We start from the raw sequence: 18991 nt of genomic DNA on the forward strand, positions 1-18991 counted from the left end.
AGTAGGTTGCTCTCCTCTTCCTCAGGCTTCAGTTAGTTCCCTGCGTTTGTCCAGAGCAGATAGGAACATAGGAAGCTGCCTTATGTGGCTCTGGGCTGCTCTGATTTGCAGTAGGATTGTTCAGGTAGTACAAAGAAGGATTCTTCATGAGTTACTCTTTCTGTTAAAGGTAAGGAAGCAGGTGTTGTGTCCTGGTTTCTTTTGTTCTGTATGTTGCCTGTCTGATGCCAACGAGAGATGCTTTCCTGGCTTTGACATGAAGTGAACTGAAGCCTGAGGGAGTGGGGAAACACCCACTCCCTTCCAAGGAGAAATTCCCTTCAGGCGAGACCAACAGTCCCTTCCTCTGCAGTCTCCCATGTACCCTAAACTCCTTTCTGAAGGGTTGGGGGACCCTCCAGAGCAGATGTGGGGCTGCAGTGGGGTTGTGCAAGCAGATATCCACTCACGCAGCACGGATACCAACCTATTATTTTACACCATGGGATTTTTCTTTAGAAGATCATGCAATTGCAACAAAATGTGTAGGACTAGGACACCAAGTTTAGTTTTTGAAACCTTAGTTTGTCCATCAAATTATTTTCCTTTTGTTCTAAGGGGCTCATGACAGTAAATGTTAGCTAATGTTATCTCCACAGTAACTTTGCAATGGAGATTAGGCTAGGAGATGATAAACTTTATGGCCAAGACAAGAAGGGGACAAGAACTTAAGTCTCCAAACACATATCCACTACACTGGTTCTCGAAAATCATAGGTAAATATAAAAAGCGCAGCTTGCTGAAATGAAGGCTTCAGGACTTGATATACAGGTGGCAACCATTTCACACGTGAGTTCCATTCCTGGCCCCCACGTGCATTGGCAGAGCATACTGTATATGTGGCCCCATCCTGCCCCCGCCTCCATTCTGCCTTCTTCCACACGTTGGTGTTGAGCATCAATTGGACGCGCCTAAAATGATCACCACCTGTACTGGGCTTCCCCTAACCGCACAGGATAATCATGTAATATACTGCATACCTTACATACGAACAGCAGTAGATCTGCATGACAAGTAAAATCCATTGACAAAAGAAAAAGTGCCAACTTTTGCACTACTGAAATACAGCGTTCATGTGCCAACGTAAATGGAAGGGGTTCAATTTCTGGAGTTTCTTTTGCAGTTGATACTTCGGTGTCTAATGTAGAACGAGGCCACTCTGCGGTCCGACGTAAACGAATCAGATCCTTAAAGTGCTGTGTGAGTCAAAAGCACAGAATGTGTTTGCAATTATCCAACTATTTTTTATTAAACAGAAGTTAATATGTTAACATGAAACAATACATAACAAGTTGAATCCAGACTGTCAGCTCCATGAATGGAAGGGCTTCTTCTGTTCACAGAAGTTAACTTTATAGGAGGCGACTCCCAATGGAGAAGAGGGGGAAGGAGATTTTGACCTTGCCCTACAGATTCAGGCATCACTCACATGCTGTTCCAGAAGACCCTGCAATACACACCACTGGGCAGCCTGGGGTGTCCCCCCCCCCACAAAAAAATCACAGAAGATTGCTTCTTTCGACTTGTACCTAAAGAAGAATCCAGTTCCATTGCTGACAAGTCTGAATCCAGTCCGTTATTTAACCATTTCAAATATAATAATATACCTTTAAGAAGACAAAACCTCTCTAATTTCACTATTATAGTACTTCTAATAATAACAACAATAATAATAAAACATTACTTTTAATCTATCATTAAGGGTGAATAAGGCACTATCTTCAAACTTAAGTCAAAAGGAAATAATGTGATTGTTATTCCACAGGGTAATTTTCATGGATCTAACTTCTCATACCTGCATACAGTGGTACCTCGCAAGACGAAATTAATTCGTTCTGCGAGTTTTTTCGCCTTGCAAATTTTTCATCTTGCGAAGCACGGTTTCCCATAGGAATGCATTGAAAAAAGGAAACAAACTTGCAAGACGTCTTGCGAAGCAAGCCTATAGGGAAATTCGTCTTGCGAAGCAACTCAAAAAATGAAAAACTCTTTCGTCTTGCGAGTTTTTCGTCTTACAAGGCATTCGTCTTGCGAGGTACCACTGTATAGTCATTTCAGTTTAGAAATGAACACTATGACTCATATTCCATAACATTAACAGGCTAATCATATTTTCCATTGTGATTCAATTGGCCATCAAGCAATCAGTAGCCATTCCTATATCTGTATTCTCAAATCTATCCATTTAAGCCATTGAGGAGAACTTGAAAAGGAAGCTACAGGATCACATATCCCTAAATATGTTAAAGACTAAAATGCCAGAACTTTCTTTCCCAAGTGCCATTAGAATAGATATGTGATTCCTCACACTGCCAACACTTGTCCTGCACCAGATTCAAAACAGACTTTTGTTGAGTGAGGTATCACTGAGGTGGTACCTTGAAAGTAATTCTGTTCAAATGCTCTGCTATAGGTTTCTTATCTATCCTCTTGCCAAGTCATTGTCTTTGCTTGGTATGTCCCAATTTCTTCACTGGCAGTTTGCATTTTTTGGTGCAGAAGGTATTGATCGATTCAAGAGGGTTCTGGAAGCTTCTCTGTGCGTTACAAGCTGGTGCAAGCTGGAAGTTTAAAGCTAACAAGCAAGCTTCTAGTCTGGCCTTCAGAGAAGCTGAACAGCTGGTTTAAACTGGTTCTGTTATCTCTTTCACTCAAGTTCATGCTGAATGTAAGAACAGGCCAGAAGAAGCCTGAGTTTTACTTTCTGTCTCTCTTTCCTTCGGGTGTGTGTGGTGTTCTGTACATGCTTAGGTGTTAAGGTTTTAACTTATTGTAAGTTTAAGTCTGATTTCTTATGGACTGTGCCAATCCTGAAGATGTATTAGATTTGTGACCATTAAGCTGATTTGTCATCGGCAGTAAAACTCTGCTGGACAAAGCTAATTGCCTCTGGTCTATTTTTTGGGAATCCTGCAACATTAACTTTTTACTCTGCTTACTATACGCTGGGATCTGCTCTGGATCAATATGAGCACAATTCATGACATTTACCATTTTTTTCTGATATGGCAGCAGACCATCAAGTCTGAATGCTAAGAAGGAATGTATAAGGGGGGGGGGGGAGGCAGGATGAATAACTTATAGGCCTCCATCCATTGGTAAATCTAATCAGCAATGACCAGCATGCCAAGGGTTTAGGAATCATGGAAGCTGTTATCTAACTACATATGGAGGGCCACAGGTTAGTTCCCCTGGTATGCGTTTACCGCATTATCCTTCACTCGCCAAAATAGGAAGAATACCTTTTCTATTAGTTGGTGTCCTAACTAGGCCATGCTTCCTGGTTAATACAACAACAACATGTAAAAATATCCAAACAGACTAGGGGTAATCCTCCTGAGTACTTAAAGGGTGTCAGGGGGCTGTAAGCGGGAGGGTTGACTCCCTCCATGGTCTGCTGACAGAGACCTTACCAGCAGCTGAGTGACACTGCTGGATACAGCCCTTATGAGTGTGCTGGTTCACCTTCACTACAACTTATGCATAAAGTGGTATCACCCTCCAATTCTTTCAAAAGGTCTCACTTTTTCATCTAGACATATTGCCCAATATGCATATTACGTTACCCTGACAGTATATACCAGGCACGTCCAACTCTATAGAGACTGCAATCTACTCCCAGTATAAGAAAACTGGCAGTGATCTACCTATTGTCATTGCCCATAGTTGTTAGTGGTTTTTTAGGAGGAGAGGCCAGAGTTGTTTAACTTTTTTGGGGGGACGGGTTTAATTATATCGCTCATCCAACAGTCTGAACTCCTCCCTTCTTCCCCCACTTCCTCCCTTCTTCCCCCACTTCCTCCCTTCTTCCCCCACTCCCTTCTTCCCCCAGACGAAGGGAGAAAAAATCTTTAACAGCACAGTCAACAGCGCTGATGGGACATAGTGCTGGGGGCGGGGTGTGTCACGATCGCTCAGGGGCAACCAGGCAATCTCTTTTTTAACTACCGCGATCGATCTGGAGAACCTGTCGATCGCGGTCGACTGGTTGGACATTGCTGGTATATGCTGTAGAGATGGATATTCACCTTTATGCTTCATCTTGTTTCAACCATGTAGGGCAGACCCAGTCTCTCATAACTGCCAAACTAGAAGTGTCTAAAATAGGGAAGCTAACTTCTCCAGTTATTTAGGGCCTCCTTGGCATTGTAAGGGCAACTGTTGGCAGTTTTCTCCTGTGTTAAGTTTCTACAAAGTATCTGTCAATACTTCAAAGCACACTTCCCAACTCACAAGGGGATAGAAAGAATCATTCAATTCATCATCTTCCACAAACACTGCATTAGCAAAATGAGAGTCCACCCTAGATCTGAAGAACATACAGTGCATGGAGATAGCAGAAATCGATGAAGTCTGTAGCTTGCATAACCCTTTAGGTGACTAAGTTATAATTGAACTACCTACTTCATGTGAAAGAATCCAATAGAGCGATATCAAACTTTTCCTATATTCTCAGTAAAATGTCAGCAGCAGCAGGGAGATTTGCAGGTTGGAGATTTTTGCTGTTGTTAATATATGGTTTAGGCGCTACTTGTAAATTTACAGAATTACTTACTACAAAGAAGTTCTTAGTATTTCCCAGGTGATGCTGAAGCTGCTAATTTAGGCACATCCTAAGCTGGACCTCCTGAAATTGTGAATGTATTCCTTTGAACAGTATACTTCTATGCTATATCACAACTGCTTTTGAAAGTCCCCCTCAGTTTCAAAAGCAGTTTGCTATGCGAACTAGGAAGGGAGGGGCCTGCTGTTTGAGATACGCAAAGCCAAACCCATTTTGGGCCACAATACACTGGGTTTTAATAGAATGTTTGAAATCATCTTTGGCTAATTAATATTCTACAGCCTTTTAAATGTGTCTGTGGAAAAGGGGAGTTATTGTTTTGTTGCTTTGTTTTAATTATCTACTTTTTTATCCTCTATTTTATTCTTTGAACTGCCCTGAAATCTTATGATGAAGGGAAATATATAAATTTAACAAATAATTAAAAAATAACATTTAAATGCATCTAATCTTTGCATTATTCTATAAACAGATTCATAAGTAGTGCTGCAGGTTATTTATCATAGACCAACACCATACTAGGCAAGTCTCCAAAATAGTTTTTATCATGAGGAACTAACAGGTGCCTATGTAAGAATTAAATGAGGAGCAGTTCCAAAACCAGATATACATCAGGTGATTGAATTAGCAAGCAGATTGGGCCTTAAGAGGCATAATGGAATGATTTTTGTAAAAAATGAACCTAGAACATATTTGAATTTGCAGAAACAGTTCTTTCTGCACAAGACAATAAGTATAATTGCAGAACATCATACCTTTGACGTGGCCTGTTTTAGTTTTGCCTGTTCTACTAAAAGTTTATAGGATGATCCTTTGTTGCTTTGTATTTTCTCTTTTTCCATCTGTTCCACCAAAGCCTTCTGTTTTGCTTTTAGTAAGTTAAGTTGCTAAAAGAAAATGTTAACAGACGTAATATGAAAATGTAAGCAATAAGATGCAAGATAGATATGCACTTTCATATGATGGTCAAGTTAAAGTTTTTAATTTTTTAGTTTTTATATTTCCAAAACTTTAACAGACTGCCAACAGAACTGAACTATAAAACCAGTTCAAACAGCAGCTTTAAAGCTACAGAAACTGGTGAGCCTTCACTGACTGCGAAAAGCAGTGAGTATTTGCCATATACTTGTCTGTCCTCAAGGCCTAGAATTTTAGATGGCTGGACAGGGAATAGTTAAATAACTGCCATATGTAAACCAGTGGTTTCTAAAAGTTTTTGCCACATTCCTCCCACCAAAGTTTCAGACTCATGTGAGCTCCTGTTCTCCCCAGGTGGTGGAAATCTACTCCACCCTGCAGAGCACACATAGGATCTCCTCAGGTCCCTTGTCTGCAATTATTGTATTGTCAATATTTGCCACACTTGCACAACTTTCAGATAGGTTCATGGTTGCTGTGGGAAAGCCAGGCACCTGGAATTTCCTCCAACTTGTCCCTTTGCCTCAGTGATCTCCGGCTATTTGTTTGCTCACTTGCAAAACCCTACCCCAAGGTGTACAAAATCAGGAAATCACACCTCAAAATCAAAACAGGGTTATCAATCGTAACAGAAATCTCAAAACCACTACTATGAACTGGAAGTTACCTGTTTGTGATGAACAAGCTGCTTTCTGATCTTTCTGGAATATAATCTATCTAAGCTACTGTTGCCTTTTGAAGACCTATTGAGGCTTTGTGTGTGTAGATTATTATTAATGAAGCTCCACTGATTGCCTACAAGAAAAGAGTATGTTATTTAACAGCTGACAGAAAAAGCAATATTTTTGACACATACAAACTAAACACCCATTATGCATGTCTAGCACAGCAAAGATAACCTGTAATGTTCATGTTCTTTAAGAACATGAGATCTATGATATATTATGCACATAAAACAAAGTGTTAAGATTAATCTACATAGACAACAGGCCTAATCCAAAGCCCCCCACCCACCCACAGCATGATGAATCCCCACCTATGACACAGGATAGATTTCCAGAGTGCATAATGGAGCCTTCAACTGCTGATCCTCAGACAGGTACACCACAAAGCACACAGTCATTTCTTCCAGCAGTACAGTCGTAAGCACAAGTAACCTGCATGCATAGCACTAGGAGGCACAGGGTCATGGGATCTACATATGCAGGTGGCATTCCCACTGGAGCAAATGGTTGTGCCATCAGAATTACCTGTGCACACAGGTGCCAGCTCCATAGGGCCCTGGGTGCCCTAGCACCCAGAAAATTCCTCATGAAGGGGCCAGGCACCCACAAATTTCAGTGCCAGGGCCATGCACACTGCATGCCACCCACGGCCCTGGGTATGCACAGTCCCAGGGCCAAGCTGGCACTCCTGCTTGTGTATAGCTAAGGGCTGCCAAGAAAGGCGGTGGTAAGGACTCCAATATGTCCTACGGAGACTCACCCTGCACATATTCCGAATTCTTATTTCTATTTTTCTTCTAGGGGTGGTATCCAACCAAGTACTTCTGCTGGCGCAAGGATTTCACTTGTGCAACTGAACCTTCCCTCCCTCTTCTCTCTTCATGCATCCTCTGCAAATCTGCTCTGGAGGGCTGGGGGAACCCCCAGAACACACTTAGGGGGCACAGGGGGTACACAGGGAGAGGAGCGGGAAGACAAGCTCTGTTACGCAGCCAGAAGTCCTTGCAGTAGAAGAATTCCTTTGCTGAAGGGTCTTTTCCTGGGGCTCAGAATTATCCTTAAAAATAAAGGACTCATCCCAGGATTTTCTTGTCTGATGGGATGCCTTTCTCCTCCACAGGCCAGGAGTAGCAATAAAGCACACTTATAAAATTATTGGCGCCGTGGGTAAAACCTCAGCGCTAGGACTTGCCGATCGCATAGTCAGTGGTTCGAATCCCCGCGGCGGGGTGAGCTCCCGTCATTCGGTCCCAGCTCCTGCCCCCTAGCAGTTCAAAAGCACCCTTAAGTGCAAGTAGATAAATAGGTACCGCTTTATAGCGGGAAGGTAAACAGCGTTCCGTGTGCTGCTCTGGTGCCGGTTTGCCGGAGCAGCGTCGTCATGCTGGCCACGTGACCCGGAAGTGTCTGCGGACAGCGCTGGCTCCCGGTCTCTAGAGTGAGATAAGCGCACAACCCTAGAGTCTGTCAAGACTGGCCCGTTTGGGCAGGGGTACCTTTACCTTTACCTATAAAATTATTGTGCCACTTCTAGTTTAAAGTTGACCACCACTTGCACAAGTAAACAAGCAGGAAGGAACTGAATGGGGTCATCCTCCAAGTGCATTAAGTACACTTCATTTACATAATCCTGCCTAGTGGAGTGAGTGATTCCATCCTCCACTGCAGAAAATGGTAGGTGAATGCAAAGTACTGTCAGATTGTCTTGTGCATGGCAAACAGCTGCCAAGAAAGGTGGTGGTAAAGGCACCATTATGCCCTATGGAGATTCTCCCTGCATGTATCCAGTATTGTTTATTCCTATTTTCAAAGTTGCTTAAAAGTACAGCATATGGACCTTTTACAACACTCTGCCTTTTACAAATTGCACATTTAAACTAAGTTATCTAAGCTCAGATAATTAACAACCAAGCTTTTCCATATTAAGTATATATATATGTGTATTGCACCTGTCAAGAATCTGTCTCTCTCTTTTCCATTCAAAGGCTTCTTAGCTGTAGCTGCTTCATCTTCCACAGTTGCCACATAGTCTAAGAGTCTGGATACCAGCATTACAACCCAGCTAATCATAGGAATGTCTAGAACACCTTTAAAATAAGACAATTTGATTAAGTGATTCAATATAAAAAACTTCAGCTAAGAACAAGAGTGATGGGAAGGGGCATGGCTCATTAGTAGAGCATCTGCTTTGCATACAGAAGGTTCCAGGTTGAATCCACAACATTTCCAGGTAGGGCTTAGAACAGAGCTTTCCAAACTGTGTGTCGTAAAACATAAGTGAGTTGGCTGCAGTGTGTTGCGCACACGCTCCCTGCGCTCCTCCTAGGACTGGAAAGGGATTAGCTTAACCTCCGGCTAGTAAAACTGAATTACTGTGTCATGAAATGAGGTATGTCTAAAAAGTGTGTCACCAACATGAAAAGTCAGAAAAGCTCTGGCTTAGAATGTCCCCTGTCTGAAAGCCTGATGAGCTGTTGCCAGTATGTCAACAGGACTGAGGCAGAATCACTATAAGGCAGTTTCCTATGCCCCTATGGAAACAGAGTAAAGGATGTTTCTACAGCCATTTAAACAACAGGTTATTGTTCCCTATGCATTGTAAGTCTTGAAGTATGTAGAAAAGGTGCACATTCAAACAGGTTAGGGAAAGCATTCTTATATCCAGAATGAGTAGTTTGACCTTAGGACCAGGGCCTAGTGATCTGTGCATGCACAGGAGTTTTCCAGACACACTTTGTACTGCAGCACCTTATACTCCTCCCAATCCTCACATTTAGGGGATCTCATAGAAGATCAATCAATGAGGCTGCAGGAGGTGGGGCGGAATGGCCAATCCCTTTTTCTGTGATCAGACTGAAGCACAGGCAGCTTAATCCAAGCTATGGCACTGTGCACCCTTGAATGGCTGTTTAAACCAAAATGCAACAAAACAAATCCAAAGCATTAAATGTCAGACCAAAAATGAATCATTTACTTCTATCACATGTCATTACCACAAAGTCCTCTAAAGGTATTTTAAACCCTTTTCAAAATATATCAAAAAATTAGCCAGCGGGTAGAATAGATCATTCTCTCTTTCTCCCCACACTGCAGGCAAAGCACAACCCTTTGCATCAATTAAACTTTCACCTGACCTGCAAAAATAATCAAAGTAGCAGTCAGAGATAGTGTTTTAAATACCAAAGTTGGTGAGGAAAAATATTTCATGAAAACTACATAAATCTATATTACCTTCTGTGCATCTGTGGGTGGGTAGCTGAGGTTGAAGAGGTGACAACAGGTTATCCAACAGATTCAGCAGACTTTCTAAGACACCAGTATTGCTGAGTGATCTTTGGCCAATGCAAGAAAGTAACATGAAGACCCTAAATATATACATAAAAAGATTTTTTAAAAAACAAGACCCTTTGAGATGCAACTCAAATTCATAAGCAAAGTCATAGTACCCAATCTGACAAAACTTCGTTGCTGCATATTTGGAAAGAGAAAGACAACCAGAGGGAAACACTGTTAGAGTCGACCAAATAACTAAATTAACCATTTCCTCTTCTTCTAGTTCCTCATGAGTAAAGATCAAAATCAAAGTGTAACTATTTGGTACAGAGTATTTAGAGCCACTAACAAGTTAATGGAAACATCCTAGGCCAAATCAACCAATATATAGATTCACACCCCAAAATAAATATGGTTACGACAGCTATAATTAGATCTGATGTGTTGGTGGGTGGATGTAAAATCCTTCAAGCTTTTTGCCTATTCTACCTAATTTCATGGGATAAATCTTTCCAAGTACTGTTTAACTGAAAAGTAAAAACAAGACATCTTATAAAGTACCTGTCCTGTGGGAAAATGAGAAGTTGCTCTGAATTATACAATTCTTGAAGGACGTTTGAAAGGAACTGCCCCCACCACCTTTCTCCGCCACACAGCTGAACAAGCAAAAGGCCTGCATGCAGGCGTATCTTTGGAGTCCCACTGATGCACAAGTGCTTGAACAATTCTTCACAAGCTTGAGCATGAAACGTACTTTGCAGAACCACAGGAACAGAGTGACCTTTAAAGAAATCAACAAAAATTCAATTGCAAGTAGTATTCTTTGCACAGTAAAAGTTATCTAAAGGTTGCTTCTAAAATTTAATATAAACTACAGTGGTGCCTCGCAAGACGAAATTAATTCGTTCCGCAAGTCTCTTCGTCTTGCGAGTTTTTCGTCTTGCGATGCACGGTTTTCCATAGGAATGCATTGAAAATCAATTAATGCGTTCCTATGGAAACCGCCTTCCCCCGACCTCTTCTGGCGGGCAGCATTTTAAAATCGCCTGGGACAGCGGAGGACTTCTCCGCTGTCCGGGGCGATTTAAAAGCCCCTGGGAAGGCAGGCAGGGGGGACAAAGGCTTTCTCGCCCCGCCGCCGGGCTTCGGGACATCGTTCTGAAGCCGGGCGGCGTGGGGAGGCTTTCCCGCCCGGCCGCCCGGCTTCGGGACATCGTTCCGATGCCGGGCGGCGGGGGGAGGCGTTCCTGCCCCACCGCCCGGCATCGGGACGATGCCCCGAAGCCGGGCGGCTGGGGGAGGCGTTCCTGCCCCACCGCCCGGCATCGGGACGATGCCCCGAAGCCGGGCGGCGGGGGGAGGCTTTCCCGCCCGGCCGCCCGGCTTCGGGAGGCGTTCCTGCCCCGAAGCCGGGCGGCGGGGGGAGGCGTTCCTGCCCCACCGCCCGGCATCGGGACGATACCCCGAAGCCGGGCGGCTGGGGGAGGCGTTCCTGCCCCGCCGCCCGGCATCGGGACGATGCCCCGAAGCCGGGCGGCTGGGGGAGGCGTTCCTGCCCCACCGCCCGGCATCGGGACGATGCCCCGAAGCCGGGCGGCGGGGGGAGGCGTTCCTGCCCGGCCGCCCGGCATCGGGACGATGCCCCGAAGCCGGGCGGCGGGGGGAGGCTTTCCCGCCCGGCCGCCCGGCTTCGGGAGGCGTTCCTGCCCCACCGCCCGGCATCGGGACGATGCCCCGAAGCCGGGCGGCAGGGGGAGGCGTTCCTGCCCCACCGCCCGGCATCGGGACGATGCCCCGAAGCCGGGCGGCTGGGGGAGGCGTTCCTGCCCCGCCGCCCGGCATCGGGACGATGCCCCGAAGCCGGGCGGCGGGGGGAGGCTTTCCCGCCCAGCCGCCCGGCTTCGGGACATCGTTCCGATGCCGGGCGGCGGGGGGAGGCGTTCCTGCCCGGCCGCCCGGCATCGGGATGATGCCCCGAAGCCGGGCGGCGGGGGGAGGCTTTCCCGCCCGGCCGCCCGGCTTCGGGACATCGTTCCGATGCCGGGCGGCAGGGGGAGGCTTTCCTGCCCCGCCGCCGGGCTTCGGGACATCGTCCCGATGCCGGGCGGCGGGGGGAGGCTTCAAAAGCCTTCCGGGGGCTTTTAAATCGCCCCGGACAGTCCCGGGGCGATTTAAAAGCCCCCAGTTAGGCAGGCTTCAAAAGCCGTCCGGGATAGCGGGAAGCGCTTCCCTGCTATCCCGGACCGCTTTTAAAATGCTGGCGGTGGGGAGCAAAGCCTTTCGCCCCCGCCGGCCTTCCTGGACCTCTTCTGAAGTCCGGAGGGGGGGAAAAGGCTTTGCTCCCCACCGCCAGCATTTAAAAAAAGGTCCCCGAGATTTCCCTATGGGCTTTCGTCTTGCGATGCAAGCCCATAGGGGAAATCGTCTAGCGAAGCGTCGCAAAAACCGAAAAACCCTTTCGTCTTGCGGGTTTTTCGTCTTGCGAGGCATTCGTCTTGCGGGGCACCACTGTACATAATTCTGCCCAAAATGCATCAACTTCAATGAGGTTCCCCCCTCCCTTAGATGTGAGAAAGAACACAAACACTTGCCCAGAAAGCTTCTGCCATAGATATTGTAAACTGAAAACTTATGTGAATTCTTTTACTTTGTTTTGCCAAACAGTGGTTCAGAAACTGTGCGCTTTCTCCATTCATCAGCAGGTGAACATTTTAAAGACAGACTTGACCACAAGGCAACTCCTAATTCCCCATTTGAACTGGTTATTACTCAGAGTACAGTAACTAGCACCTAGCCTTAATGCATACTGGGAACATGATGGTTCTAAACAGGTGAGGTCCCTGTGAATCGGAGGCAGGCAAATGCTGTCTCCATCATTGTGGCAATAGGTTTCTTAGGGACACAAGCAACCCTCATTTTGCACACATTCAAAATACATGCAACCATGCACACGCAGGTCGTTTTCGGATCTGGAAGAGGGTGGGGCAGGCTAATGGGTTTTCCACTGATGCACATGACAACCAGGAATGCAGCCCCCCCATGGAGTTTGCCTGCACTTTTACACTTTTGTCTCATTCGTTTAACTTGAAATGTGTATCTGCTGTGTGTGAAAAATAACAGAATGTTCTACATAGCCCCTAACCCACCAACAGTACTGTAGGAAGCATACGCGTACATGTCCAGCACTGACAATGAATTAACAAGCAAGCTTAGAATTCCATACTTGTCAAGAAATATAATTAAGCTACCAACCATTGGAAGAGTGGAGCAAACTAAGTAAAGTATCCAACAGGTATCGGATAATAGTGCGCAACTGCTCCGTGGAGGACATCTGAATCAGCTCTTTGGGATCACTTTGTTCCTTGAGAATCTTCCTGCTTGCACCTAGAGCTACTTTGAGCCTCTGCACAGCGTGATGAGCTAAATTTAGCTGTAGCTGTAGCTGAATGCAGTCTTGATAAGCAGAAAATACTCGACTGTCTTCCTCTACTGCTTTATCTGGCTTTCGTAGAAAATACTGAGCATTGTTAGCACTGTTCAACGGAGGAAGATCAATGCTTTGCAGAAGTGTTTCAAGCCTATGGCAGGCTAAATTATACCTGTAAGAGTGGGGACAGGGGGCAAAAGACACCTTTAAATTAAAATTCATTAAGAAACACACCCCATCTAAGAACTAAAAGAAACAACATATTTTAACTTCACACACTCATGCCTCAATGCTTTAGTTTAAACAAAGCAATGAACAGGAGGATATATCTGTATCTATCTGCTGTGTGTGTGTGTGTGTGTGTGTGTGTGTGTGTGTACGTGTGTGTACGCTTGCTATTACAACTTTAAAACTAACCCTGAACAATACATTTCCAACACCTCATCTTACCTGCACTGTATGTCTTCCTGCAACGCAACCATCATGGCTAAGTGTTGATCAATTTCTGGCTGGTTTGCAGATTCAACTTCTCCTCGTAACGGATCATGCATAATCTTCAGCTCACTTTCCAGTGGCAAAATATATGTGTGCCCATAGTAAAACCCTAAAGGAATTTTGGCTCTTGCATTTGTACTTCCATAACGACCAATGACTGTAATCTAAAATGAAATGAAAGACAATGAGACCTTCAGTGTAGTTTCATAGTTTTGAAACATGAGAAACATGCAACAACTGGGCATTAACTACATGTAAGAACATTTATAAATCCATCTGATAAGAGACAGTATTTTTAAAAAAATTTACCTTCATGAACCTGCAAACGGGTGGTGGTATTAAATCATGCAGAATGAGAGAATGGGTGCTAATATCTGTAGCAACCACTAGCCTCCTTCCATCAACTTCTTCACCAAGTGTCCAGATATCAATTGACAAGGAAGCAAGATCACCACAAGTTGGAATCAATACATCTGTCAATAAAATGGGTCTGCCAAAATCCAACGTCACAAACCTCCTTGCACCTTTAAAAAAAGTTAGGTTTGATGTCAACACTTAATAGATACAGTGAGCTCGAAGTGCCAATGCTAAAAGGGTAGTCTCAATCAAAACACAAACGAAGAACATAATAAACAAAAATGCACTTCCAAAGCTATTTAAAGATTTTTAACCTCACTAAGGAAGTTACTTTTGTAGTAGCTATCACTGGCACAGTTTGGGCAATCCTTCAAACTATGGTTAGGTGAATTATGAACAAGCTGCAGGCTTGAACACTCTTAATTTCATATGACAAAGCAATCTGCTTTTAAACAGAAGAGTTCAAAATTAGACAGTTCTAAATCATGGCTATGCCTAAAGTAGCTCTGGGCTATTATTTCCCAATAGCCTATAAAATATGAACTTTGAACATTTTTGCATTAAAGGAAGATAACAGCATTTACCTGAATGCATTCGCTCTATAATGATGGACTGATGAGGTGGAGGCTGAAGAAAATGTGAAGCATGTGATATTGCAAGAGCAAGGCCAGTCCCAAGTGGATTCTGAAAAAGGGGAAATTAACCAATATATCAATCACTGCATTTTCTATTAGTCATTACCTAAAGCTCATGCAAAAGTAAAGGGAGGCAAGCTTTTGGAAACTCAAACTTGAAAACCTCAACAGTTAACACTGCATATGGATTAGTTTATTAGCACACCAATGGAAAAGATTCAAAGCATTAACGAGTTATCTATTTACACTGAAGCTTCATTATGAATAATTTTAGCTTAATAGATGTGGGGATATTATATAAAGGACCTTTAACAGTACTAGCTCTCAAAACATACTGACTACACCTTGAAAAATAGGCAAACTAGCAATCACTCAAAGTAGTTCCTATCATTAACATTAGTTAGACTGGAATTTCATGAAAGCTCTTCTGTTTAGTTACCGTTCTGGACTTGTTTGCATTTTTGTTGTGTGCAGAAAGGTTAACTGGTGGAGGATCAATGACTGAGCCCGGAAAAAGCTGTGCAAGCTCTGCATTGATAACAGCAGAAACTGCCTCATTAGGTGGTGTTAGAGGCGGAGTCATGAACAGGGGGGTTGTTTTAGGAGTGGGCGGGATGACATCCGACGGGTGAATGAAGAACCCTGGGGCTGCTACTGAGTTGGAAGGCACAGAGTTGTGAACAGGACCAACTGCTGATGCTGCTGCAGCAGCTGCTGCTGTTGTCTGATGTAGTTTTGCTTCCAGCTTTGCTTTCTGCAGGGAAAATAAAAGCAGCATATGTACAGTAGGGCCAGTGCTGCCTCTAGGAAGGCACTAGCAATAAAAGCATTAGCAACAAGCAGCATGAACAGAACAAACAAAAAAGCAAATAGCCTCAGCTTTTGTTTAAACTCATACCAAAGGTTACTACCAAAAAAGATGCAAAGTAGCACAAAAAGGTGATAAACAATGCAAGGGGGAAAAACGGGATTTATAAGAACTAACATTTAAAAATTCACCTAAATTCAATTCAGCATGTGGGTTAGAGAGACAGACTCATGTACCAACCATATCAACTGAAGCAGTCCACTTCAGAAGTGATGGCCCAATTCAGCGATATGCATTTAGTCCAAATGTATTAATTGGAATTTTGCTTAGGATTGAAGGCTTAAATCCAAATGGAGTCAGAATGATTACAAGGTGGCTCATACATTCATATATCAAGGAATCCAATATGTACTGTGAGACACCAAGTGGATACTTCCCCACTGTGAATACAACCTAACATTCATATATCTATGTACTAATATGCTAGACTCTGTGACACATCAGAGAACCTTGAGGGAGGCACACACCTGAAAACACATCATATATACACTCAGACAGATGTGTGTGTGAAAACATTTTAAGAGTACACTGCCCCAGCTTGCACACTTGGAAGTAAATTCTACTGAACTCAATAAACTTATCACAAAAATGCACTTAAAATGGTGCTCAGTCTTAATATACTTTTGTTTAATTGGGCTGTGTACAGCTCTAAGAAGTTCAAACTGTAAAATTTGACCATCAATAGGATTACTGGCTTAAACAGTACAAAGTAATATGGCCCAACTGGATTTTAGCTAAAGCAGACATTTGTAGGAGCAGTACATCTTTCCACATCTTTCCTCTTTGTTAATCCTGTAAGATTCATGTTGCATAGCTCTTACTAATCAGAGGCCTGTGTGTTTCGTACTGAAAGAAATCTAACCGTATTTTCCACCTTTATCTCAGATTAGAAAGAAAAATCTGGAAATACCTATGTGTAAATTAATGTTAACTTAAGATGCAAAATTCCTATACGTGTGGAATACCTTTTTGTTTAGGGATTCAAGAACAACTCATGTGCACTTTGTATTTTTGTACTGATTTGAAGTGGCTTCTAAGCTATCCTCTGGAGATGTACTCTTGCTGAAAATTTTTGATTTTTTTTTTTTAAGAGAGAGACTTTTTGTAACTATGGTAACTACTCTCTCAGCTTTTGAAGTTTAGAGACATCATGAAAGAGATGGCCTCCAACCTGTTGCTGAAGCTTCAAAAGCTGCTGCTGTTTCTCTTGAAGCACTTGGAGCTGTTGCTCGGCTGAGGCCATTGCATGAGAGAGAGACTGCAAAGCTACCTGGGCCGCTGAACTCAGTGCTGTCGAGGCTTCCCCAACTGTCCCAGATGAGAGGCCACCAACTGCTGGGGTAACCCCGAAGGTACTCACTGGCATGAAACAAAGAAACAAAAAAACATGTATGTAGAAAAGCAGCACACAAAGCATTCTTCTAAATATGCATTCCAATAGTATAAATACTAAAAATGAAAGCAAGCTTGAAAGAAAAAAAGAAAGGGGGGGGGAAAGCCAGTCGCCAGAGAACATTTACTTTTCATCACAAGATTTACCATTTTATGCAGCTTTTGTTCAAAATTAAGTTTGCAAAAGCAAGCAGGGAAATTAAAATATTGATATACCTAAATACACACATTTTTCTCATCACATACACTTTGGTCTGGTTTTAAAAACTGAAGTGAGGGCTCAAGTTAACCACTGCATTCTAGGGATCTTTTTATCGGTCTAGTGTGGCTGGTTAAGAAAGTAGTAATAAAATGTATATACCAGTAAACGTACTTGCATCGTCCCTTTCTATTCTTGTTCCATCACTAGTCGAGACACAAGTAAAGTGCAGAGGTTCAACTTCCAGGAGACCAGTGAGGGAAGTAAAACTACCTTCAGCTGCTGCACAGCTACTGATCTTTCCGTTTCCTGAATTAAAAAAGCAATTATTGTTTAATTTACTTTCGAAATTACTATGGACACCCCAACAAATGCACATGGAAAGTTATTCAGTGTTGTAGCATTCAATGTGTTGCCCCATATCCTGTCTGATGCCGACATCCAGTATACTACGCTCAAGTTAACGAGATTCCAGATGTTTCCCCCTTCAAGCATGCAAAGTAAAATTCTACAAACTTGGATAGGACCCTAACGATCATGTGTGGACTTGCACTCAAAAAATCAGGCTTTTCTGGACTTCCTTTCCTTGTGCAAAATTGCTCCTGAGAGCAGAGGGGCCCTTCAGAATGCTGCAGGACATGGCACAGAAGTCCCAAGCAGGAAGGGAGAAATTGAATGAAAATCGGCAACCAATAAAAAACATCCTTATATGAGCTGGAGTACCTTCTGCTCATGCAAGGCCATCTTTGTATCCAAGCCATTAAAAACCAACGTGATAAAAGCAAGAATTTGATCTACCTATGTAGATATCTTGAAGGACCATTCTTTGAAAAATAGTCAACTACCAGAGGTTATACATTTGAATTATTAAGTAAAACTGGTGATTTGGCACAAATATGAGAACACTAGGGGCTGCACTTGCTAACCCACTGCCATTTCCCCCATATTAACCCCATTCAACTACTAAACTCTTTTCGGCTTCGCAACTTCTCTTCTCTTTTGCAGCCCCACTTTGCACTCATCTTTATTTCCATGCCCACGCCTTCCCCTCCTTCTGTTCAGTTACAACACTGCACAAGGAAGGTTATGTAAATGGAAAGAAGTTATTGCAAAAGAGTACAACATTGACTTTGAAGATCTCCCAGCTATATTAGAAGCAGATAGCACCATCTGATCTATGTGCGTACCTGAGAGCACATCAGATAAGTCAATCTCATCTGACTGTACACCAATGCTGCTGTTATAGATATTCTTACAAGAAGAGCCACTCATTTCCAAATCGAAGAGCACCGGATCAAAAGGCGAACTATACAATCCATATCTGGAAAGAGAAAGACAATTCGGCCTCTTAACTGATGTGAAAAAGTGCATATTTGATTTATGGGATATAACTGACAAACTTAAAGTTCATAGGACTTCCAAACTGGATCACAGTTGAGTACTGGATTTCTTCCACATCTTCCAGATTGTTGTTTCAGGAAATAAGGCACTAATTGGTTCATTGCATCAGTTAAAATGTTTCACAGAACCATAGTGGTGCAAACAAAAATTATGAGGCATGTTTATTGCTTTGAAATATAAGGGAGCAGAGCTTCCATAATACAATGCCGCTGCTACTTCAATCTGTCAGCAGATTCTTGTTAATTTTGCCCAAGAGGAGGCAACACCTCTCTTGATTATGTTGCTGCTGTTATTAATATTTTTTTTATTTCATTTCTGAATTGCTTCTCATGAAGCACCCCAAAGAGATTATTACATATTAGCACCTACTGTATTAACCCCTTAGATTGTTCCCAACTGAAACCATGTGCTGATAAGTTTAGAGAATATCTGATTCTGTTTCCTGGTTCCATTGCTCTCTCTGCCCCATTCCACCTACTCTGTGAACCAAACTGCAAACGCTACTGATGAAGATGCCTAGAAAACACAACTTAAGGCAAGTTAGCAGAAGAATGTATGCTATTAATTGCCTTCCTCTCCTCGCTCTGTTGTTTCCTACATACCACCCAAAATCTCCAAAGAAAAAGAAGAGTTTGGATTTGATTTCCCACTTTATCACTACCCGAAGGAGTCTCAAAGCGGCTAACATTCTCCTTTCC

General features: G+C 43.3%; 1 protein-coding gene across 9 annotated transcripts in view; it reads right to left on the bottom strand.

Annotated features, from left to right (window-relative positions):
- The window catches only part of BIRC6 (baculoviral IAP repeat containing 6), a 140963-nt gene that overhangs the window by 85533 nt on the left and 36439 nt on the right, over nucleotides 1-18991 (bottom strand). For 3 of the 9 annotated variants that reach the window (XM_081905328.1, XM_081905326.1, XM_081905325.1), the window contains exons 22-35: nucleotides 18080-18213; nucleotides 17055-17201; nucleotides 16473-16660; nucleotides 14873-15187; nucleotides 14383-14482; nucleotides 13751-13965; nucleotides 13397-13605; nucleotides 12772-13118; nucleotides 10081-10300; nucleotides 9478-9611; nucleotides 8196-8333; nucleotides 6189-6316; nucleotides 5359-5490; nucleotides 1020-1235 (exon numbers count right to left, since the gene is read on the bottom strand). In XM_081905328.1, the coding sequence (XP_081761454.1) occupies nucleotides 1020-1235; nucleotides 5359-5490; nucleotides 6189-6316; nucleotides 8196-8333; nucleotides 9478-9611; nucleotides 10081-10300; nucleotides 12772-13118; nucleotides 13397-13605; nucleotides 13751-13965; nucleotides 14383-14482; nucleotides 14873-15187; nucleotides 16473-16660; nucleotides 17055-17201; nucleotides 18080-18213 (2623 nt within the window). The remainder of the gene's footprint in view (nucleotides 1-1019; nucleotides 1236-5358; nucleotides 5491-6188; nucleotides 6317-8195; nucleotides 8334-9477; nucleotides 9612-10080; nucleotides 10301-12771; nucleotides 13119-13396; nucleotides 13606-13750; nucleotides 13966-14382; nucleotides 14483-14872; nucleotides 15188-16472; nucleotides 16661-17054; nucleotides 17202-18079; nucleotides 18214-18991) is intronic. The other 6 variants (XM_081905329.1, XM_081905327.1, XM_081905331.1 and 3 more) reach the window with 5 other exon arrangements.

Source organism: Podarcis melisellensis (assembly GCF_964234715.1).
Source record: "Podarcis melisellensis genome assembly, chromosome: 3".
NCBI lineage: Eukaryota > Metazoa > Chordata > Lepidosauria > Squamata > Lacertidae > Podarcis > Podarcis melisellensis.